This window comes from Pollachius pollachius (genome assembly GCF_949987615.1).
Source record: "Pollachius pollachius genome assembly, chromosome: 15".
NCBI classification, from domain to species: domain Eukaryota; kingdom Metazoa; phylum Chordata; class Actinopteri; order Gadiformes; family Gadidae; genus Pollachius; species Pollachius pollachius.
The window spans coordinates 6381211-6406086 of record NC_136948.1 but is presented as its reverse complement, the minus strand read 5'-3'; the positions used below and the strand labels follow the sequence as shown (position 1 = coordinate 6406086).

The 24876-nt window shown below is 46.9% G+C and overlaps 2 protein-coding genes across 3 annotated transcripts; one reads left to right on the top strand and one right to left on the bottom strand.

Moving 5' to 3' along the window:
* The first annotated feature begins 6415 nt into the window (after positions 1 to 6415).
* Positions 6416 to 9224, top strand: LOC307087486 (ankyrin repeat domain-containing protein 66-like). Its single transcript, XM_079753083.1, has 2 exons — positions 6416 to 6605; positions 8933 to 9224. The coding sequence occupies exons 1-2, from the start codon at positions 6467 to 6469 to the stop codon at positions 9163 to 9165; spliced, it is 372 nt and encodes a 123-aa protein (XP_079609209.1). The 5' UTR covers positions 6416 to 6466; the 3' UTR covers positions 9166 to 9224.
* A 226-nt stretch (positions 9225 to 9450) lies between these two features.
* LOC307087249 (adhesion G-protein coupled receptor F3-like) lies at positions 9451 to 24555 on the bottom strand (the record flags this gene model as incomplete). 2 transcript variants are annotated; one of them, XM_079752750.1, is made up of 17 exons in its annotated part: positions 24468 to 24555; positions 24171 to 24277; positions 24051 to 24063; positions 23812 to 23949; positions 23548 to 23694; positions 23245 to 23351; positions 23025 to 23083; positions 22620 to 22741; positions 16137 to 16355; positions 15668 to 15922; positions 15407 to 15553; positions 14833 to 15020; positions 14553 to 14729; positions 12789 to 14147; positions 12392 to 12433; positions 11937 to 11972; positions 9451 to 11847 (listed from the first exon to the last, which is right to left on the bottom strand). In XM_079752750.1, exons 2-17 carry the CDS (start codon positions 24225 to 24227, stop codon positions 11788 to 11790), a joined length of 3126 nt encoding a protein of 1041 aa, XP_079608876.1. In that variant the 5' UTR covers positions 24228 to 24277; positions 24468 to 24555. The 2 variants fall into 2 exon arrangements, with proteins under 2 accessions (XP_079608876.1, XP_079608875.1); XM_079752749.1 differs by lacking the exon at positions 9451 to 11847 and having other exon boundaries at positions 11856 to 11972.
* Positions 24556 to 24876: the final 321 nt, after the last annotated feature.

Below are 24876 nucleotides of genomic sequence, written 5' to 3'. Positions count from 1 at the left end.
TTCAAAAGCGTCGCCGTTATTGACTCTAGAGCCCCAAAACTTGTTCCATAGAGGTTTGGGCTCATTATGGTCATACTAAAACCTTTGGTTTGGAAAAATATGGGACATGCCTATATGGAACAAGTTTTGGGGCTCTAGAGTTAATAATGGGGACGCTATTGAAATTGTTGCAAAATGAAAAATCCTTTAAAATAAGTAGAGATATATTTTTCAAAATGAAGGATTGTAGTAAGACCATATAGAGGCCATGACTATATGGAACAAGTTGTGGGGCTCTAGAGTCAATAATGGCGACGGTATTGAAATTTGACCATTGTGGTCGTTTTCCGTTTTGCACTTTGCGGCGATCCCTGAGCGCCGACAGCTCATAGAAGCCAATGCAATTCACCGTTCGCTAAAGACAGCTCGTTTGGATGAAAACAATGTTGTAGCTGGATCTCTAGGTTACTACATTTAGCTAGAGGTGTCATTTGTATTGCAACAATGTTTCACTGACGATCTATTGAACCGCAAACTCCGAAACTGCCAATTACTTTCCATCTTTACGGAAGTACCGACCAACAATCAACTGAACAACATGTGGGGGAAGACAAGGCTATGGGATTCTGATGTCGTAAATACGAGATAATTATCTCATAATTACGAGAGAAATATCTCGTAATTCTGAGATAATTATCTCGTAATTATGACATAAAGATCTCGTTATTATGAGATAATTATCTTGTAATTATGAGAAAGACAAAGATCTCGTAATTATGAGATAATTATCTCGTAATTATGACATAAAGATCTCGTAATTATGAGATATTTTCTCATAATTATGAGATCTTTGTGTCATAATTACGAGATAGCCTGATACTTTTTTTTGTGATTTGAATGCAATGCGCCACTGTACGTTTCTGACCTTTTTTTGTGTAGAGAAATATAATGTAATCTCTGCTGCAATTATGACCCTAACATTCTACTCATTTAAATGTACTTTAAATGAGTAAAAAGAACATTAAATGTTATATTGGCAAATAATCTGAAAAGTACCAGATAACTTGAATGCATTTATTTTTTGCAGGTGACATTGGAAATTAAATGGATTTGAAAATGTTTTCAATATCAGAACCTCCATCATCCGGATCAGAGGTGGTGTTTGTGGTTAAAAAGTTCTGTTTTAAGAGCCATTTCGGTCTGGTGGAACTGTTTGTGGACATGAGCTATGAAGTTAAAGGCGTCCCAGAGAACAAGACTGAGGAAACAGCGTCTGATCAAATCAATCCCAACGTTGACTCAAAAGCTAACCGTGTCCTGGAATGCATCTTAACAAGACACCAGAATATAATGCCATACCAATTAGAAACCTGCTTTCTCGCTAATATTCTGCCTTTTACAGAGAAATGGTCAGAAAAGGCTACATTATTTTTGAAATCTGTACTTGACAAGCAAATGAGTGGAGTGGTTGAAGATGTGCTGATGCCAGACGGGATCATCCTCATTGACATTCCGTTGATTGGCAATTTTCTATCCCGCGGTCGGATGGCAAAGAAGATTGAAGCTGGCCACTTCAAGAGCCTGGTCCTCTCATCTCTAGATTCCCCTATCACTCCTTCCACGACATGCTCCTCAAGCACTTCACTGTCTAATGGTGGGGATGTGCCAAAACAATACCTCTACCTCGAACTGCAATCTGACCTCTTTGAAAATGTCAAGGTGACCCAAGTGACGGATTTAATGAGCCTGTTCTGTAAACTCTCAATATTCTCCAAAGAGCAGGAAAAGCTCTCCAAGCAGATGCAGCTGCACTATGAGGGAAGGTCTACCCTGGGGCCGGGCAGACCATGGGCAAGTGGATCCCCGTGTGCCACCAGAAGAGCTGACGGCACATGGCAGCGTTCCCAACTGATCCAAGCCGCGGCGAGCAACACCGGCTTCGTGGACCTGCTACACGTGGATCACGGGGAGACTCAAAGGATCCCCTTGTCTGAAGTCCGACATCTGCACGACAGCTTCCTCCGAATACCGGTCTTCACGTACCACTGTGCTCTCGATGGAGTGGATGGCACGACTCGACACAAAGACCAAATAGATGTTCTGAAATCCCTTACGCGTGGTTCAGTTGTGGCAAAATTTGAACGCTACGATGCAGTGAAGAATATCTATGATGTCCGGTTGTTTGGAGATAACGCGGCATGCATCAATGCTTATTTTATAGAGGAATCTATCGTTCTTTCAGACTCGATGCACACTGGTAAGGATTCCTTGGCTGAAGACCGTACCACGCCATCGGGTACAGATGAAACAGAAAATAGTTTCATCCCCAAGGTCGACCTGACGGATCAGTTCTTTCGATGCAGCGCGTCACCCGAGTCTGCAAACCCACCAGCAAACGGGAGAACAGACGACGACAAATGTGTTGACAAGAAATACTGGCCCGATCCATCTCCCCTCAGGAAGGAAAACGCAAACTCTGTGATGCAGAATGGATCTGCTTCTGCCCAAACCCCCGGTGTGGAGAACAAAAACATTTGTGAACACATTTTACCGGTAGGAAGCTGTGTGGCGGTGAAAGTATCTTTCATTGAAAGTCCATTAATGTTTTTCTGTCAAATATTAGAAAACAGAGAAGCTCTTCTGCTCCTAATGAAGGATTTGCAAAGTTATTATGACACTTCCAGGGTCGAAAAGCCCGTCGTTGATTTCTGTGTTGCCCGGCACCCAGAAAACCACATGTGGTACCGTGGGAGAATAATGGACCGCCAGTCATCAATGATGGATGTCAGATTCATAGACTACGGTCACATTTTAGAGGTTCCTGTGCAAGACCTACGCCCCATTGATCCACGCTTCATGTGTGTGAAAGCGCATGCCCTTCAGTGCTGTTTACAAACCCCATTGCACCCAGACAACCCCAGTGCTGCTCCTTGGACCGATGGGGCCACAGAAGAATTCCGCAAGTTTGTAGATGAAGGAGATTTCTCCAAAGGCGAGTTGAAATGCACCATCAAAGCTACGACACGCAACCCGCAAGGTTTTGCATGTAGCGTCGTCGACATCCGAACCCCTCTACAGAGTGTATGCGACCTGCTCACTCGGCTGTCGGCGTCACAGTCTGTACACCCTCCGGAGGTTATTCCTGTTCCGGGATACAGTCACTCAACCCACAACCTGGAAGTCGGTTCCAGGGAGGAGGTGTCCATCACATGCTCCGTTAGTGTCAATCATTTCTACTGCCAGCTCACCAGGAACAACCCTTCGTTTGACAGAATCATGGAAGGCGTTCAGCAGCTTCTGGCCAGTCAGCCACAATGCAACGGTCTTCCTCTGGTGGTCGACAGCGCATGTATCGCAAGGTACACGGACAACAAGTGGTACAGAGGTCATATAAAGAAGACAGGTACTCAGCTCCAGGTTTGCTTTGTGGAATTTGGTGATGTTGTGTCATTGGAAATGTCAGACGTTCTTCCCGTTCCAGCAGAATGTAGTGCGGTCCGATCGATTCCTGCGCAGGCTGTCGAAGTTGGCCTGTTTGATGTTCCAGCAGATGCACCAAAGGAAATCAACGACTGGTTTGAAGAGAACGCCGTCGGCCACTGTTTCACCATCTCTGTGGAGGAAATAGACTCCAGTGGGAAGCTACTTGTGGTACTCTTTGACGGGACATTGAATATAAATCTTGTAATCAAAGAGAGGACAGTGATGGCAAAAAAACTAAATAGCTCACACCCACGGCCCGTTCCTTTGCCGTCTTCAGGCGCCGAAGGGCACGCACTGGAAATCCCTGTGGACCACTGTAAAATGCAAAAACGAACAATCACTGAACCAAAGATGAGGACCGCGCATCCAAATGAAGTGTGTGGCAGAAATGGCCCCCAAGCAAAGGTGGAGCAGAGGTCGAGTGGACCGTCCATAGCATATGACCTGCTGGACACGGATAAACCTGTGCAACCTTCAGTGGCACCCAGTAATGCCTTAAAAAATGCAACACTGGCAGACCTTCCCCCAAAGCTAATAGAGCAAGGATCGTCATTTGCTGTGCATGTTTCCCATTTCAAGAACCCTTCAAGGGTTTTTGTTCAACTCCAACAGGATGAGAAGGACATATACGCCATTGTGGACAAACTCAACGACCCAGAGGGGGTGTTTTCCGGTCCGGTTCAATTTGAAAGCTTGAAAGTTAGTGATTTGATCAGTGCAGAGTTCCCTGACGACAGTGCATGGTATCGTGCAGTGGTTGGGAAGAAGCTTGACGACAGGTCGCTCACAGTAGAGTTCATAGACTTTGGCAACGAGGCCACGATCCCTTGTGGTAAGACGTGCTACCTCGACAAGGAATTCCTGGCTCAGCCAAGGTTCGCTATTCCATGTCAATTTGGAGCAATTAGCAACGACCAAGAACATTGGGATCAGGAGGCGATATCGGCGTTCAAAAGCGATACTGTGGAAAATCCTGAGAAGACTTACTCGTGCACCTTCATGAAAGAAACTCCAGACATTTGGGATATTGTTTTGGTCGACCAGGGCATTGCATTGTCACAGAACCTCATCCAGCAAACTCAACCCGGATCAAACTCAAAGCAAACCGATTGCATTGAAGGAACCTCCAGATACACCAAGCCAGACGTCCTCCCAAACTGTCTGTATCAGGTGTTTGCAACGTGCATTGTGGGACCGCACTTCTTCTGGTGTCAGCATGAAAACCCGGAGGTTCTGGACAAGGTGACCAAGTTCACAGAGAAGGCCGGACGATTGGGGGGGCAGGACCCCGCCTGGGTCGAGACCCTGAGCCTCGGCAGTCCCTGCCTCGCCCTGTTCCCCGACGACAATCATTGGTACCGCGCTCAGGTCATCCGCAGGACCGGCGACGCCATCTCCGTTTTGTTCGTAGACTATGGCAACGAGACAGAGGTCGACGTGAGTGGCGTGAAGGCGGTGCCCCGGTTCCTGTTCGAGGTGGCACCCCAGGCGTTCCTCTGTGCCTTGGAAGGGTTTGACGAGTCGAAGGGCACCTGGGAGGAGTGCGCTTCCGACGAATTCTACGAACTCCTGGTGGACAAGGCTTTCTGCGTCACTCCGCTTAGCGTGGGGGACAACCTTTACACGGCAATTCCTCAGTACACCGTGAGGGCGGAGATTGGGGAAACGATGGTGAACAAAGCCATGGAAAATCACTGGAAAGGTTTGGGGGGTAAAGATGGTGACAGCAGCCCGGCGCAGAGCCCGCAATTGGTGAGTTTCACTGTATTTTATGAGAACTTTCTTTGGTCGGTACCTCCGAGACCATTTAGATGCACATTGGCTACTAAAATACATTTAATCATTTGATCTTAAATCATGTGATATCCGTTTTCCACTGCATAGCCAACAATTGTTCCAGTTTGTGTGCTGTTCAGTTCTGTGCAGTTTGTTTAAATATCTGTTTATGTATTTCCGGTTCGTCCTTTTATAGTTGTTAAAGGACAAAGTTATGAACTCCAGCAGCCTACCATGTTACTAAAGACTTTCCCGGAACGGTAAATAACAGCTAAATAATGACCAAACTCTGCCATTTTGTTCTATAACAAATTTGAGTTGATTTATACATGTATGACAGTAAGATCACTTAAGAGTAGTGAAATGAGTCTGAGAACTTTTATGTTGTTTTTTTGCCCTACAGACCATTCAACATAAACCTCAAATAATCGGCAGGACTTGATTTCAAACATGAGCAGTGGACGGAGAAAAAATGTACTTGTTCTATGTGTAATAAATTTGACGTAATTAAATTGAGTTTGCCATTTGTTTTACTTCATTAATTTTTCTATTATGCATACACAATAGCATTTGGGTTAGGGTTTGTTTGAATCAAATCCTTTGAATTAAAGACTTATCTGGCTTTAAAAAACTATCTAGAAATACACAGCTCAACACATTTTAAACCTGACTTCTGTAAATGATTGACCAGCGTACCTTTATTGTTAAAATACTTTTATATTATCACTTTTTTAAGCGGGAAGAATATGTTTTCTTCATATGAACTGTCATTGTAATGATTTAGTGGAAATAATGGTTGGTTTATATAATTAACTGTGGCTTTCAGATTCTGCAACATTTTTAGATCTGGCTTATTTTCATCTATTCTATAATGAATTTGTTTAGAAAAAATTATATATATGGGGATGTAGGCAAGGCAACTTTATTTATATAGCACTTTTCATACACAAGGCAGACTCAAAGTGCTTCACATATAAACATTGTCATACAATAAAATAATAGATAAGTAAAAGAAAACATGCAAAAAATATAGATGTAGATCTATATATCTATGTATCCATGTCTAAATATTATGTTACTTTATATATAGTAGGCTACTATCAGGGCTCTAAGACGCTGAAAATAAATTAAGGTATCAAACCACCAGATGGCAGCAGAACCAATCCTATGAGTGATTTCCTGGGTCGTTCGTTTGTTGAGAGTTGCCCGGCGACGCTCACCTTGAGCCATGACAGAGTTGCACCAGGCCGCAGCGGGTGGGGACTGTGATCTGGTCGAGGAATTACTGAAAAACAACCAATGCAATCCTAACCAGAGAGACCTCGACTGGAACCACAAGACACCGCTCCACTGGGCTGCGGCTAAAGGTATGCATACAGAGAGCCAGAGCTATGAAGGTATTATTATAGCAAAAGTCTTTAGCACTTGTAACTGCAGATTTCGTATGTGTACACTAAAGTCACAAATGTGTAACAGCAAATTTGAAGTCCTTATTTATTTTGCATGTGTACTCTAAAGTAACAAATGTGTAACAGTAGCCTACATTTGATGTAAATACTTTTTCTACCATTGTAAACACTAAATAGGGTCTACGACTTCACAAGTCTGTGTTACAGGTCCAAAAGTCCTATCCTGTGCATCACAACTTCAAAGAGTCATGCACTTGACACTTTTGCTACAATCATTGCAGCGCAGTTGGTGCAAAACACATTCACACACACCCGTGTTTCAAACTCGTAGACCCTATTTTGTGTTTACAATGGTAGAAAAAATATGTACAACTTCAAATGTACTTTTACACATTTGTGACTTTAGAGTACACATGCACAATACATTTTTAGGACTTCAAATTTACTCTTACACATTTGTGACTTTAGTACACGCTTACAAAATCTGCAGTTACAGGTGCTAAAGACTTTTGCTACAATAATACCTTCATACAGAACAATCCAATAATTCATTTCCCTGCGTTTGCTCTTAAAGGTCCCATGGCATGCTACTTTTTGGATGCTTTAACATAGATATTAGTAGGCCCCAAACACAGTATTTGAAGACGTTCCCAAAATTCAGCCGTGGTGCAGAATTACAGCCACTACGAGCCAGTCGCACATTGAGCTTTCCCCAAATGCACCGTTTCGGTGCCTGTAGCTTTAATGCGAAAGAGGAGGAGAGAGGTGGGTCAAGGAGAGGGGGGGGGGTGTGTGGCCCTGAGCAGCTTCCAGCCCCGGTACCATGCGCTCTGTTTATAGTGGATGTATCGCAATGGCGAGGCGCACACAGCCTTTAGCCGTGTTCTGTAAATATTCTAGAGCACACGGGAGTCCTGGAGCTCTATATCTAAATAACATATTATACATAGATATCTATATGATATAATACATATTATCATGGCCAAAAGCTGTGTGAGCCTCCAGACGATATTATGAATCTCAAACGACCGCGTCAGGTTCTCCAACGTCTCTGGTTCTTCCACGTCCACATCAATCTGAAGTAGACTGAACCACGACATGGAGGAGAATGGGATTGTTGCCCGCGATTGTTGACCGCGGTTGTCTCCCGCCGGAGCCTCGCTGCCGAGGGACCACCGCCTCGGCAGCGGTCAGCGCTTAGGCACCACCGCCTCCTGCAGCGCCGAGGCGGTGGTCCCTCGGCAGCGGGAAGTGGGGCTCAGCAACATTCGCGGCCAACAATCCCTTTCTCCTCCATGTCTTGGTTCATGTACTTCAGGGAGTCAAAGCCAAAGTTTCTTTCCCCCAATTCATTCTCAACCATGGCTGAGATAACCCCCACTACGAGTCTCGTTGTGGAAATACCAGAGACGAGTGTCTGACGTGTTATGCGCCATAACAGCAGAACGGTTATCCAAATAACAAGGAAGTGTACAACACTTGCGTTACAGTCCTGGAGCTCTATATCTAAATAATATCACATAATGCATAGATATCTATATCATATAATACATATTAACACGGCCTCCAGACGATATTATGAATAACAAACGACTTCATCCGACGTTTCTGGTTCTTCCACTTCCACAACAATCTGAAGTAGACTGAAACGCACGCTGCCTGCTCCCGGGTGCCCGCTGCCGGGCGGTGGTGCTTCGCGGCGGTGGTGCCTCGCGGCAACCGGCGGCAGGCAGCATGTCGCAGTTCATGTACTTAAGGGAGTCAAAGCCAAAGTTCCTTTCCCCCAATTCCTCCTCAACCATGGCTGAGATAACCCCAACTACGGTCTCGTTGTGGAAATACAAGAGACTTCAAAGAACCAACGTGTTATGCGCCATAACACCAACAGCAAACACTTGCGTTACAGTGTGTGTAATCACACACACACATATGTGGCTCTCGCACGGTCATGTATCATTGGCAGGCCAAATTCTCTGGGTGGGCAAGGCAGAGAAAGGGGAGGAGCTTAGATCCTTTGACGACATATGGGACCACATTCCAAATCAGCGCGCTTGAGCCTCTGTTTTTTCAAAGGCGAGCAGAACACCTAGTGCTCGTTTTACACCGAACGCAAGTTTTAGCCACTGGGGGACCATAGGCAGGCTAGGGGGACTCATATTTACGTTAGAAAACCTCATAAAGTGAGATTGTCATGCCATGGGACCTTAAAAGTCTTACGTTGCACACGGTGGGCCAATACTATGCCAACTGTTTTTCATGTTAGTTTAAATCCTGTCCGCATTCAGGAGGGAAGGAAATAGTCAGGCCTCTAGTGGAGAGCGGCGGACGGCCGTGTCTGAGGACGGATAACGGCTGGACCGCCGCGCACTTCGCCGCCGAGGCGGGACGCCTGGGCGTGCTGCGTCTGCTCCACGCGCTCCATGCCCCCGTAGACAAGCAGGACATCTCCGGCGACCGACCCATTAGGCTGGCGGAAATGTATGGACACGAGGACTGTGTTCGCTTCCTTCAAATGTAGGCCTTTGAGTTATTGCTACTTTTTTGTACACTTAAAGGGCCCACCCACACAATGAAATATATGCTCTCTAGGTCCTAATTGGATTACCCACATAGTTAATTATTTATGCCTACTTCAATAAAACTAAAGACTAATTTCTATTTTTTAAATGTGTAGATATTTTTTATATATTAGCGCCCAAAAAAGTAATTGTCCAATTACATTGATCAATCTATTAATTTAAGTGTGTGCCACTCATAACACGGTGATGAAACTTTGCTTTGGTTTTGGAAGGATTCAAATATGAAGTCTCAGCTCGAAAAACGTAATCTGACGTCAGTTGGATAGGGTAGTTAAAGTAACTTTAACATATTGAATTACTCTTCCAGAGTGGGAAGATCGGCAAAAAGAGAACGGAATGGATTTAAAAAAGTAACCAGGGATTTAAGGATGAAATAAAACAGAGATTTGTTCGGAAACAACGTTTTTATTTGGATGATGTTTATCAATGATCTGGAAGGTCAATAACACATTCGGCTCTACATAGAAAGATCAAATGTCGTCTTTGGCTACCTTTACTAATAAAAGCAATGAAAATTAAAGCTGCAAGCAGCATTTTATGGGTGCCAAGCCTAAAGCCGACCATTAAGACCAATAAGACCCTGACAGACCATTAAGACCCTGATGAAGACAATTAAGACATTTTTTGTTTGAATATGCTTGACAACTCTGGAATAGCCTCAGCTTGGATCTGGTGATGGGCAAATAAATTTTCATGACCGTATGTCAAAAGGCTGAGGATTTATAAGTCTTTAAAGTCTTCATTTGATTACTTTAGCGCCCCCTATGGTCTTATTTTGATGAACTTTGGCCTGGTTAACCTTGAACTATGCTTCTTTAAATACACCAAGTTTGGTGATGATTGACTCAAGTTAACCCCGCCTTTAGTCACCTATCATTGATTGGGGTAATTTGGACGTCCAGACGCCATTTTCTTACAGGTTCTTGGACAAATGTCTACAGGATTTCATGACTGTAGGTGAAAGGGCTCAGAAAACAATATGATGATTGGTTTAAGTAAATCTTGCCTTTTGGCATTAAGTTAATTCTGAACGATTTTGAGCCTTTGGCGGCGCTGTTGTTTTGTCAATCAACTTAATTTTACTTGAGCAATTTGACCTTTGGTGCCCAACATCCACTAATTTGATCCCGCTCAAATCAAACATTCCGTCTATGAAGTGTGGTCATTTTAGTCACAGGCCACGCCCATTTCGATGCCACGCCCTAATTGGAAATATGTTGAGTCTTTCTTGTTCAGAATTTGATTCTGAACAACTTTTGTATTGGACTCAAGATCAGAGGAGTCCATTTAGATGTTGATATAAGCATTTAAGTCTTTACATGTTTTAAACCACACCCTTTTTAGAAGTTAATGGCTCCTAGGCACTTTAGTTTTTTATTGTCAGATTGAACACATTGGTCCATAGATGATAGTTACTAAAGGATGTTTGTCTAAGTGAAAAAACCTAGGATCCTTAAGGAATTGAGTGTTTTTAACAAAGTTCGAGATAGTCGTAAATCTATCCAAATAAAGTAATAGGTTCTTGAGGCATATTGGTTCACCATGAGGATATGCATGTGTTAACAAAGTTTCATGACTCTAAGTCGAAGCATTATGAAATATGTTTGTTCAAAGTTTGCATTTTTGGACTGTTGCTATAGCGCCACCTTTGGGCCAATCAGTGTAATATTTGCCCTCTGTTAATCTTGAGTCAGCCTCTACAGCTGTAGTAAGTTTCATAAAAAGCGTGCGAGTGGTTAATGCTGTGTAAGTCAAATGTGGCAGAATAATAATAACTAGAAAATGCATTTCCTGCCGAAAATGCGGTGAGTGCTGTAGTACAAAGTGAGGTTGAAAATATTTTTTAATGAAGCCACATAGATTAAGACATAAAGAAAAGTTTAATGGCTTAAATCAAGTGAAGGGATTTGAACAAAAGTTCAAAAGTCTAAATGGAGTAAACTATGTAAACATGCACACCGTTTAAGAAAAAGTAAATGGTTGGAAACAAGTAAAGGTACTGCTGAATGAAAAGCGCAAAGCATTGCTAAAAATGCAGAAAAGTAAAATGAATTGTACTGAAGAATCTGAAACGTCAAATGTATTGCCCTGCACTGTGTGTGTGTGTGTGTGTGTGTGTGTGTGTGCGTTTGTCTTTGTCTTTAAGAGAATAGCGAGCCGTTGCGTGATTAAAAGTAGCTCAATAGAGTGGGAAAAACTGCCAAATCTGGAAACACTGCCTGAACGTCCTCCAAAAGTAGCCTAATCTGGCGGGAAAAACCGCCCGATCTGGCAACACTGCTGAACGTCATCACGCTCCAGCGTCAACGTGAATCAATGAGACCAACTGAAAACGAAGCCGGTATGAAACTAAAACTGTGATTCTCAATACATTTGAAATGATATCGAAATTCCGTTTGGATATCATTGAAGATGGAAGTGTGTAGATTTGATAAATGGTTTGAACAAAGAAAAACGGTGAGTTGTAGCCTACAACATTAGGCCAAAAATAATTATATTCCCCGCTGAAGATACAATGCGTTTCCCTCCACTAAACGGGGGACCGGCTGCTGTCTCAGGAGTCAGTCTTCCAACGAAGACTGCATGGTCATGGAGGTGTCCTTAGTGGACGATGGCCGTCGCTAGGGGATCAGAGACAACCTGTCAACACGACTGCAAAAACACATCCGCTAATGAAACAAGTGCGGTTAGTGATCCGTGTTGAACTCACAGTTGCGAAAAAATGTTTCCTCAGTGCATCTCGAACCTGGGTGAAATGAAAAAAACGGGGTCCATTTTACAGTTAATTTGTGTACATTGTGGAACTGCTTTTTGTTTGTAACGTGCTCGAAAACACATTCTGTCGTGTAGATGCTAAGGCTACGGGGATCTGTGTTTCATGGTAGAGAAATCTCCTGTTCAAACTCCTGTTCAATCTCAAAAAGTAATTGCACTTTTTAAAGACAGCGGGGTTTGAAGGGGTAGGAGGCGGAGCTAGATTTTTCCTAGCTTGAAATTGAAGATCTTGCACATTGTACCTCTTAATATACTACTGTGAATGTGTTGTATTTAAAGAGGCAACCAAGCTGTGAACTCTTTCAGATCGCCTCAATGACCTATCACTGGTGACTCATTTTAGTGATTGCAGTATTTGCAGGTCAAAATAAAGTTGTAAGAAATAAATACCATTTTCTCTCCGACACTGGCGGTCAGCAGGATGAAGAGACCCTGGGGAGTTATTGGAGACAGAGCGGTTATGAAGGAACAGGAGTATATAGCGAAGTTTCACCAGGATCTGAGCACTTCATGTACGCAATGATTGTATGTTGTTCGTCCTTGCATTTAAAAATAGTACTTAGCATCGTGTAGCATCTTATCCTAGCTAGCGTTGTTTTATATGGGGAATGGGTTAACCTAACAATTGTTAGTTCTTGGCACTAGTTTCTATGAACATCCTTACTGTACCGACAGCGATATATTGTTGTTTCTCTTTCTTCTGGCAAATGTACTTATCGTGAGTCGCTTTGGATAAAAGCGTCTGCTTAATTCCCTCAATGTGAAATGTAAATCTGAGGGTTCCCACCTGGAAAGAGTTACAGATGCTGAAGATGTAGTAGACAGCGGACGCTGCCAGGCCATCGGCCAGGTCAAGGACTAAACTAGCAAAACCTAAGATCCAGGTCACTCCGAAGACAGGGGTCAGGATGATGATGGACCTGAGAATGCGTACGGCGGCGTGGCCACCGCTGTGGCTTTCACGTCCTCCTGGTCCTAATCCCTTGACGGGGTTCAACAGCTTGATGATCACCAAGGCCATGCTGAAAAGGTTGAGGAAGACGATGATGCCCACCGGTATGATGAAGGAATAGAAGGACCCCTTGAACATGCTGTGGTGTGTCAGCCAACAGCTCTTGGCGTCGTAGTACCTCCCCTCTGCCCCGCCGTCTTGGGACACAAACGTGATGGTCACGATGAGAAACGGGGCGCCGTAGCCCACTGAGTAGCACACGCCCTGGGACCAACCTTTGCTCAGATCCGACCACACAACCATGGTCTGGTAAAGCAGAAGGATGCTGAGGCAGAACATCCAGCAGAACTGCGCAAGGAAGAAGAAATGCTCCAGGACCACGCAGATCTGACACCAGAGGTCGGAAACGACCCCTGGGAATGCGGATGCAAAGAGACTGCAGTTTCCAATCAGGAGGGACAAGGAGATGTTCACTAGCGTGATGTGGCGCAAGTACAAGGCGACGGACTTCGTCACGGCCTTCCAGACCAGGCACTCGATCATCAGGAACGAGACCAGAGAGGCGATGGAAATGGCCAGACCCAGGTAGGTGATCTCGCGCAGCGCCGGCAGATTGACAGCCTTATTTGACATGAGGAGGGTAAACGAGGAAGAGGATCTGCACTTACAGCTGCCTTCGCTTCTCGAACCGCCCCATTCGCACAGGTCAAGCGACCACTTCCCTTTTCCGTCCATGGCGACGCATATCATTTCATGGTTGCGTTGTCGCGGGGAGATCAGCGTGAACTGGATCGAGACTTTTTTACTGCCGAGGTCATGATTTAATTCTTGCTCTTTCTTGTCCTCATCACTCATCGTCACCACGATGCTGTTGGGTTCGGTGTCGACCTGTATGGGCGGCAAAAATTTGACAAGATTTTTAAAACCTGCCGTTTTTACAACGCCTTGTTGCCCGTCGACGGAAACGTTGACGCCGAAGACAGTGTTCCTACAGCGCGGGAACTTGCAAGCCTTTATCTGTACATTTGACGCCTCACTGGTATGTTCCATTGATATGTTGGTCTGCCTGATCAACTTCTCAACAGACACCAAGTACAATTCAGCCATCGACAGGTTGTTCATCGCGATTTTGGTAGGCCCCCAAACTTCCGGCGAAGGAATGTTCAGGATGTTGCTGGACGACTTCACGATTTCCTGGTAAGACAGATTTCAAATTTTCATATGACAGCACAACCGAACAATATAAGGTGTTGACCACTATTGACGGTTTTGGGAACTTAACGGCGACATATTATACCACCAGTCGTGAGTGAGATTACAAGCCGTTACAAGCCGTTTTAAAAATCTGCCTCTTCTGACATCACAAGTGGGTGTGTCAACCAAGATGTATGACGGATAGGGAACGTTTCACTCAGTCCACTGGGTAGGCTCGTAGACTGATCTATCCAGCGTACATCTAAGTGGACATGTCGACTTGTGATGTCAAAAGAGGCAGATTTTCAATACGGCTTGCACAACTAATCACACTCACACCTGTTGGTATAATATGTCACCTTAAATTCAAACACAACGGAATCAACAATGCAAGTTGGGACTTACATCTAATGTGGATTCATTGAACGTGGTGTTTAAGTTTTGCATGTTGTTGAGGATGTTGATGGACGCATTTAGATTAGAAACACTGTTGATGCTGTCCGTGCTGTTAGTAGCATTTGTAAGGCGAGAAAACACCACTGCGGCGTTCCGGGAGACGGATCCGAGACCTTTGTCAATCACCTGGGAGGCATTTTGGGGCAATTATCAGTAAGCAATGATACACATTGATCTGCAAATGCTTTGTCTAATTATTATGTGATGAAACAAAATGTCTGCCACTTACTTGAGTGCGTTCTGCAATGCTGAAGAGGTCGCGGTTCACGCACTGTGACTCCTCCTTCTCCCATTCTCCCTTGTTGTTACATTTCCGCGATCTCAACCCCTCTCTAGCTCCCTCACATCGCAGCTTGGCAGGGAAGCCGGCCTTCGTGACCGGCCAATCCTCTTCCCGAGGACAATGCTCACCATTTACTATCGGAAAACAATTTGCCGGAAAAAAACGTCATCAACGGCAACTCTATAGTGCATTGATAAATCATTGCCTAACTGGCACAATTACATGCCTGCATTTTCCAAATCAATATTGCAACAATATTCCAGTTTATGTTTAAATTAATACATTTCTTACCATGAACATCGTTAACTTAGTTAGCGTGAACAACATTAGTTAACATGAACAACATTAATCATCATAATCATTATTCAACCATTAGTTAACTATTAATTAACTGCGAGTACTTTTTAGGTAATGCTTATTACCCGTTAACTAATGTTAATTAACGGTTATTGAATGTACCCTAATTGTAAAGGTTTACCACTTCAATTAACTTGTACTTGGTGTTACACCTGAGCCGTACCGTTTATGACGTGGATTTCAATCGAGGCCTTTTGTGTTTGGATCATCCTATTCCTGAACACACATGTCATTTTTGCCGGTTTGTCCTTGTCCTTGTCCAAACACGACAAGACCGTTTGGGCGTCGTAAGACCTGGGATCTTGCCCTTCTGATCATCAAAACATCAAGTGAGTGAAAATTGCTGATCCAATGAGTATCATACGAGACAACAGGGAAATCAGACTAAACAATCGTGGCTAAAAGACTGTGAAACCTTGCTTACCGACGTTTGCTGCTGTCGCCAATTCTGAAAGATTCCCCTTTACGATCCACTTTATCGCGTAGTGTTCGGTGCTGTTCTTTATCTGACATTTCACCCTCACAGACACCACTGTGGAGCCTTCTTTACATTGGGGGAACTGGGGGTCGCTGAAGATGTCGATTTGAGGCAAAAGTGCGACGTCCAGTTTGAAACTGGCTCTGTGAAGTATTTTCACACCGGTATCCAATTCTGGCCTGAAGGTACAAGTGATCAGGCCTGGGAAAAATGGAACAAGGGAACAGCTTCATCGTCAGTACACTGCAGTACAATGACATCTGCTCCACATATCTGAATGGATCTCGATTTGGTCAGACATGACGATATCAATTCTTTGCACATTTCACTGTTGATGGCGAGTTTGAGGTTCATTCTTTTTTTTTGGGTCATTTGGATGAAACGGGATAAAAATGACACACACACACACACACACCTGCCCAAATTGCAGACGTTTGTTGGAGTGTGAGTTTGGTGGTCCCGTGCGCTTGTGATGTCACGATGGACTCCGTTCCGTTGGTGATCTGAGAGACCTCTTCGGGTGTGGCCTGTTGCCACTCCTGGACCGCATCATCGTTTAGGGACGAATTGCAGATGATGTCGACCATGCTGTTCAGCTTCACCGGCTGCGGGGGGCCGCTTATGTCCACAAGGCCTGTGGAGAATCAGTGGATATTATCTTTTCTAAGTAAGTATGTAGTACGTGGTATGTACTGTAAGTCTAAATAATCGTACATGAGGTCATTTCTGAAGTATTGGATTTGACTGTCTTTGATGAAAAAGCTAAAACACAGGACAGGTAAATTACATTAATATTATATTGAGCAGGGGCGTTTCTAGGTATCTGAAGCATCCTGGACTTAGCCCGGCAAATTTTGTATGCTTTATTGCACATACAAATATTTTCAAAATGCTTTACCTAAATAAAAAAAATAGGCAGTTTATTACAGCTTTAAATAGCTACCTGACTGCTGTGCTGCTTATCCCCAGACAAGACGAGTTCCATTCAAGTTATTTCAGAGTAAAATGAATACTAGTGAGACAGATCTTACCTATTCATATATTTAACAATTATTCGCCAAAGAGGTGAATAATTGTTTTCGTATATATTACACATGAACACTCCAAAAATAAACAAGATAACACTATTTTCCGGGAAGCAGATATTAAATATATATATATATGTATATATATATATATATATATATATATATATATATATATATGACTGGGGTAGGATAGGATAATTCACTTGAGGTGGTAAACAGTCTGGTTATGTTTTTAAACCGTTTATTCTCTTGCCAAAAGGACTGGGGAGCGGTCCCAAAAGGACCGCTCCCCACCAGGAGGATCCGGGGGCTAGTGGTGGAGGGCGTGTACCAACGCCATCCACTAGCCGGCGGCAGAGAGCACCACATCCCTCACCCTCATCAGCCAGATGGGGAACACCTGGCCGGAGGGAGGAAATGAGCGGGCAGACCTCTCAAAAGGCAGCCGAGGACTCACTCCAGGGCAGAGGGAGTAAGACCGACCAGAAGGCGACCACTGAGGCACCAGAGACTACGAGGCTCACGGAGACCCTAGCTCAGCATTGTTTTTCTTGGTCTGATCTATTTTCTGTAAATAAACGCAGACTGCGGCTTAAACCTGGATCCAGAGCGTGGTACTTGCCGTGAGACCAGACATTTAGGAACCGGGTTGCCACATATGGTGGAGAATGCAGGCACTTGGAACCCACTACAACTCACGGTAAAGTACCCGCTCACAGCATACAGCACCCAGACGGGGCCGTCGCCGCCCAGCGTCAGCAGCAGCTCCAGGGGCAGGCCGCCACGGTACAGCGGGATACTATGGAGAGTCTTGCCCTGCTCCGCGAAGCGGTGCTCCGACTCACCCAGCACGCCGTCCGCGACTCCCCGACCAGTCGGCTCACCAAGCTCGGCCCAGAGGACGACGTGGAGGCATACCTGGAGGTGTTTGAATGGACCGCCCGGAGGGAGAGCTGGCCGGAGGGTCAGTGGGCCCACATCCTGTCGCCCTTCCTCACCGGACCCACCCAGCAGGCGATCCAGGACCTCTCGGCCGAGACCGCCGGCCAGTATCCCACGCTCAAGCAGGCTATACTGGCCTACTACGGGCACAACCTCGCGGCCAGGGCCCAACGCTTCCACGACTGGCGATTCGACATCCGGGGTGCGGTATGGACACATATCGCCCAGCGTGGCCGCCTAGTGAGAAGGTGGCTGGCGACAGGCGAGGGACCCAGCCCGCTGGACCGGGTCCTTATAGACAATACCATTCGCCAGCTCCCGCCAGATGCGCGGAGGATCCTGGCCCACCATCACCCCGACACGGTGGATGACCATATCCGGCAGCTGGAGAACTGGCAGGTGGCCCAGCAGCTGAGTGCAAGTCCCTGGACCAACCCTCGGCCTACAGAGACCCGCCGAGACCAAAGGGGACCCACGACCTCGCCACAGACACCCCCACCGGAGTCGCCGATCGTGACCCAGGAGGGCTGCGAGGGGAGGCGGTGCTACACCTGCGGCCAGACCGGCCATCTAGCAAGATACTGCCCCGGAGACCGGGATGTGCCGATGCCGTCAGCTTACGCGGACGAGGGGACGCGACGACCCTGCATGCTGGCCACCTGTTGGGCGCAGGGGATGGCCGGGGCCCCGACAATACCAGCGCAGGTCATGAACAAGGACACGCAGGCTCTCCTGGACACTGGCAGCGTGGTAACCCTTCTCCGTCCTGACCTGGCGGGGGGAAAGGAGGGGGGACCGATGGAGGTCGCCTGTGTACACAGGGACACCCGCACCTACGGGACCTGCCATGTGGTCGTCCGGACCCCCTACGGGGTGTTCACTGCACGGGCGGGGATCGTCCCCCACCTTCCGGTACCGCTCCTGATTGGGAGGGATTGCCCGATCTTTATTCGGCTGTGGAATCCGGAGCGGGGATCCCGGCCCCGGAGAGAGCCTCCCCGCCGAGGGGGGAGGATGGCTCGACCATTGCAGATCCCGGCGACCCCGGGGGAGACAACGGCCGAGGATCAGGGCTCCGAGGGGAACGGGCCCTCACCACCGGGTTCCCCGATCCACACGGCAGGGGGGACCACCCGGTCCGGATCGCAGGGGCCTCCCCCAGGCACCACGGACACCTTAACGGCGTCCGAACAGAACGACCCACCCGATAGTTCTCCCCTCACCGAGTTCTCGCACTTCTTACCGGCAGGGGGGGGAGGTACTACTCGGCCGGGCCAGTTCGCCTGCGCTCAACTGCAGGACGACGCCCCTAAGCATGCCTGGAGCCACGTACTCGCCCACGACGGACAAACCCGGGACTCGTGAGTTGCTTACCGCACCCACATTTTAGCACCAGGGGGGGGCTGCTCTACAGGGTAGTGGAAAAAGAGGGGGAGTTGACGGAACAATTAGTGGTCCCGCGACCATACGTCAGTAAGGTGCTCTTAATGGCCCACACCCACCTCCTGGGAGCACATCTGGGCATGGACAAAACCCGGGACCGGGTCTTAGCGAGGTTTTACTGGCCAGGGGTAAAAAGGGATGTAGAACTGCATTGCCAGGCGTGTCCCGAGTGTCAGTGGGTAGCCCCTCGAGCCACGGTCAGAAACCCCCTCATTCCCATGCCCATCATAGAGACCCCGTTCGACCGGATAGCTCTTGACATTGTGGGGCCCCTCCCCAAGACCAGCCGGGGACACCGGTACATCCTGGTGCTGGTGGACTACGCCACCAGGTACCCAGAAGCCCTAACCCTACGCGCGGCCACAGCTAAGGCGGTAGCCAAGGAGCTCATGCTTCTGTTTAGCCGGGTGGGGATAGCCAGGGAGGGCCTGACAGATCAGGGCTCATGTTTTGTGATGAAGGAACTGCTTAGCCTCCTCCAGGTCAAGCAGCTCCGGACGTCAGTGTATCACCCCCAGACGGACGGCCTTGTGGAGCGTTTCAACAATACCTTGAAACAGATGCTAAAGAAGGCCATGGATACCGACGGAAAGAACTGGGACCAGCTGCTGCCCCATGTCGTGTTTGCTGTACGGGAGGTGCCCCAGGCCTCCACTGGCTTCTCCCCGTTCAAGCTGCTATACGGGAGAAGACCCCGGGGAATCTTGGACCTCGCCAAGGAGGCGTGGGAGAGCCAGCCGTCTCCCCACCGCACCACGCTGAACCATGTGGAGCAGGTGAGGGGCCGCATGGCCCGAGTGTGGCCCATTGTACGAGACCACCTACGGCGAGCACAGCAGGCCCAGGCGAGGGTCTACAACAGGGGAGCCCAGCAGCGCACCTTCCGTCCAGGGGACGTGGTATTGGTCCTGGTTCCCACGGCGGAATGTAAATTCCTGGCCACATGGCAGGGGCCGTACGACGTGGTCGAACGAGTGTGGGAGGTGAATTACAGGGTACGACAGCCCGGGAGACGTAAGCCCACCCAGCTATATCATGTCAACATCCTGAAGCAGTGGAGGGGGGGATTCGACCCTCCAGACCCCTGGCGCAAAATCCCGGTGGTCCCGGTGGGGGAGGACCTCAGCCCGGCTCAGAAGCAGGACCTCGATGAGATTGTGATGCAACACCAGGACGTGTTCTCGGAGATCCCGGGGAGAACATCGGTCGCCCACCATGATATCCGGACGGCGCCAGGGGTAACGGTGAGAGTCCCCCCATACAGAGTCCCGGAAGCTCGGCGGGATGCCATCCAGGAGGAGGTAGGACGAATGCTCCTGCCCCGTCATCCTCGTGCCCAAACCTGACGGGACGTTCAGGTTCTGTAATGACTTCCGGAGGCTGAACGAGGCGTCTGAGTTCGACGCCTACCCCATGCCCAGGGTGGACGAGTTGATTGAGCGACTCGGACCAGCCAGGTACCTCACCACCCTGGACCTGACCAAGGGGTATTGGCAGGTGCCATTGACCCGGACCGCCCGGTAGAAGACGGCGTTCACGACCCCGGGGGGCCTGTATCAGTACACCGTCCTCCCCTTCGGCGTCCATGGAGCCCCGGCCACGTTCCAGAGGATGATGGACCAGCTCCTACGGCCTCACCGGGCCTACGCCGCAGCCTACATCGATGACATCATCATCCACAGCGACAGCTGGGATGTCCCCCAGCACGTCCCGCAGCTGCGGGACGTGCTGGGGGAGCTACGGAAGGCGGGCCTCACCGCCAACCCGGCCAAATGCCGCCTCGGGCTGGAGGAGACGGCCTACCTGGGGTACCAGATAGGACGGGGGAACGTCCGGCCGCAGGGGAGCAAGGTGGCCGCCATCCGGGACTGGCCCCGCCCCACCTCAAAGAAACAGGTGAAATCGTTTTTAGGGCTGGTAGGATACTATCAGCGGTTTATACCCGGCTTTGCCACGCTGGCTAGCCCTCTCAATGACCTGACCCGGAAGGCCCTGCCCGATCGGATCAGGTGGTCCGAGGCAGTCGAGAAGGCCTTCGGGACACTCCGGGGAGCCTTATGCTCGGAGCCGGTGCTCATAACCCATGACTTTGCTCTACCCCTCATAGTTCACACAGACGCTTCGGAAGTAGGACTGGGGGGAGTGCTGTCCCAGATCCGGGCCGGAGAGGAGCACCCAATTACCTACATCAGCCGAAAACACCTGCCCAAGGAAAGGAATTACTCCACAGTGGAGAAGGAGGCCCTGGCCATCAAGTGGACACCGACCATGCTCCACTGAAGTGGATGGCCAGCGCAAAGACACCAATGCCCGGGTGACGAGGTGGTTCCTGGCCCTCCAGGACTTTCACTTCAAGGTGGACCCCCGACCGGGCAAGGAGCACGCCAACGCCGATGCCCTGTCACGTTGGGATGCATGCCTGGGTTGGAATCCAGTCGCCTAGAGGCTTCATCAAGCAGTGAAGGAGTGTGACAACCCGCTCCCCACCAGGAGGATCGGGGGACTAGTGGTGGAGGGCGTGTACCCCCGCCATCCACTAGCCGGCGGCAGAGAGCACCACATCCTTCACCCACGTTACTCTACATGTATTGTCTTTCTTTGTTCATTTCTTGTTTGTACTTAACTTTTTACTTTCTTTCTCTGCAATTGCCTTTCTTCATTCCCTGTTGCTATCTGACTGTTTATTGCTCCATTCTTTGGGCTTTTGTCCTTTGAGCATAAGTGGGTACCTCCTTCGTCTGACTTGGGCGAACCGGTCAATGATTTCACCATGATCTAAGAATTACTGACATATAATAAATACATAGTGAAATCTAGAGCTTGTGCTTTCAACTAACCTGTTGTAAACACTGAGAGCTACTGCTGAAGTGAACTGACTCACCTGTGGCTCTGTTGTCGTGCGGTAAATGAGGGGCGTTCAAGGATCGTCGGAAAGTAGATTGTTTTTTTGGTTTTTTTTTACAAAAAAATAAGATTTGGGGCGAATTAAATAATATTCGGGGCTTTAGCCACTGATATTGAGAATTAGCATGCCCAGTGGCAGTGGTCCCATTAGTCGAGGAAGGCAAATGCCTGAGGCACCCAGCCAGTTGATGCCATTGCCCCAATAGCACCAAGCAATACAATTGTAAACTTACAGCGCGACATCCACATGATGAATACCTCGAAGGGGAGGAAAACCTTGAAGAGCAGGGATGGGTACGCAACCTTTCAGTTGCGGGAGCACAGCTTACCTAGCTTAGCTTGGATTCTAATAAACATTGAAAGCTGCATGCAAAACATAGGACTTGTTCACTAGTTAACGTTTGACTAATGGGAGGGAATCTTTATTGTGCGATAAATTATCCACAGATTGGGTTGTATGTAAATCACCCCCTAGAACCATTTGGAGCCCCTTAGGCCCCTTAAAAATACTTATTTAATGTATTATACTGTATTTAGAAGATAGTTATTGGGTTGTTCACGCCCGTTCTACGGTTGTTTACCTTCAGTTTCCACTTCAATGCTGTTGTTCAATGCATTCGCTGCTGCCGCGGTTTTCTGCCCTAAGGTCTTTGTATTCATTTGGATGTTGACATATACCTCAAAGGATGCATACACACCTAGCCTTTAATAAATAATAATACATGTTATTTATGTAAGTGCTTTACATGATATAAAGCTCTCTCTCTCTCTCTCTCTCTCTCTCTAACTCTTTCTCAATCCCCCAATCACTCACTCACTCACTTACTCTCTACCACTCAATCACTCAGTCACTGTAGTTGGCATTGAAACAGTACATAATTAATAGCCCATAAAAGTGAAATAAGACTACTAGATTGTATTGAAAGTCAGTGTTTTTGGTATGGAGTCTGATAACGCCATAAGGTCTAATAAGCGGGGTAGTTTACCTGAACCTGGTGACCTGTATGCCATCGAATCCCAGCAGGGTGTTGTAAACTGGTTTCATCTGATGGGGAAAAAACAGATTTCAGACGAGAGAGAGCTAGTCACTACACACATCTGTTATAGATTAGGCTACGTGTTGCCAAAAGATCAAGACTGAATCAATTAAACCGTGTGGTTCAACCCAGTCAACTAAATCCTACTTTGCATCCGTGAAAAACCTACCTTATCTATCAGCTTTTTAGCAAGTTCTTTGAACTTCGGAGTATTCGGGTCTTCCATGGAGTGGTAATATATCTCAGTCTTCAGAAAAATCGACCCATAAATAGTGACTGTAAAGATAAAAATAAATACAAAAAATGTTAGTTTATTTATGTTATCCATGGTTCAAACAACCGTGAATGCTGTGCGCTCATCTCGGAGAAGACTCGCGATATGACGCACAATTATGTAGGCCAACCTCCTTTGGAGAAGTAAAGCCACGCGATATTACCACCATTCTTTACTCCGTTATATTCATTAGCCTACCTCTAGTCGTCGGATGGCAGATTGGATCGCCGTCTTTGGGAAAGCTACAGTCGGTGGTGGGATTACAACAATCGCTCTTCTTCTCACAAACCTCACTGCTCCATACGTGCCCGGCCAGACAGGAGCACAGAGCCGCCGCGTCACATTCTTAAAAATATTTAAATAAAAGTTTTATTCATTGGTCAGTTTTGTTTAATAAAAACACACAGAAAAACACATGAAAAGGCTGTACTGGTGATGCTACAAAAAAAGAGGTCACTCAACTTGTAGTGACCGCAATGTCGCTGACTATCACGTTATGTGGCGGTCCGTCCAGCACGAAAGACCTGATCGCGACCGTGACGTTGGGGAGGGCGCTCGGCTCCATGGTGAGCACCGCGTAATACACTAGCGTGGAATTATCTGGAACAGGACCCAGATTAGGACTCATCGGGTTCATGCATGTATGTACTATAGTTAAAAGTTCATTACGTGTGCCTATGTGATAAAACAAATCCATTTACCTCCTCCATATGCCTAGAAAAGGGATTCAAGTAAGAAGGGAAATTAAATAAATGTACTTTTCCATTTGATTGTTAAACATGCTTTTAGATTTGAATACTACGTTAAAACGACTGACTCACCTGAAAACAGCTCATTCCCAGAATAAAAAGAGTCAGGTATATTACACAGACTCTCATTGCCCTCCCTTACGAGCAGGACCTACAGGCGGTTATTTGAGATTGTAGGCCTAATCAAATATAATACAAACAAAATACATGACATCTCAGAAATAAACAGGTCATGAATCAAGAGTTCAGACTATAGGCCCAATTTAAAAATACTGTTATGTTATAGATCCATTAAATTGAATAAACTCTTGAAATGTGTTTAGTCAATTTAATGGAATTACAAATACAAAGAAACTATTCAAATAGTACCTCTCCTTCTTGCTCAGCTGCGTGTTGTAAATTGGCCCCGCAGAAACAACATCTGTTAATGGATCATTCCGTCGCAACCCACTAAAGGAACTGCAGGGTCTTTATCTTACTAATCACCTGCCTCTGTATTTGACTATCAAAATAGCAGCTAGCTGTTTATCTGGTGGTGTTAGTGCAATGTGACTTCCCTTTTTTTGGTTACTCATTCGCAATAGGCCTATTATTACTATAGTTGTTTAGCCAGCCATAAGAGTTTGGTTGCAAATAGTTGAATACTTAAAAAACGTGAATAAATATGCTACCATTTCACAGCCACTTTGTTTTCCTACTAAATAACAAACAAATGTCGTTAGATAATCCTATTTTTGAATCGAATTATTTGGAGGGAACAAACGCCCAGTGTATCATT

Bases quoted from the DNA above. Each gene is read 5' to 3' on its own strand.
- LOC307087486 (XM_079753083.1), top strand. From the start codon at position 6,467: ATGACAGAGTTGCACCAGGCCGCAGCGGGTGGGGACTGTGATCTGGTC. The intron at 6,606-8,932 runs GTATGCATACAG...GTCCGCATTCAG, and splicing joins CCACTGGGCTGCGGCTAAAG to GAGGGAAGGAAATAGTCAGG.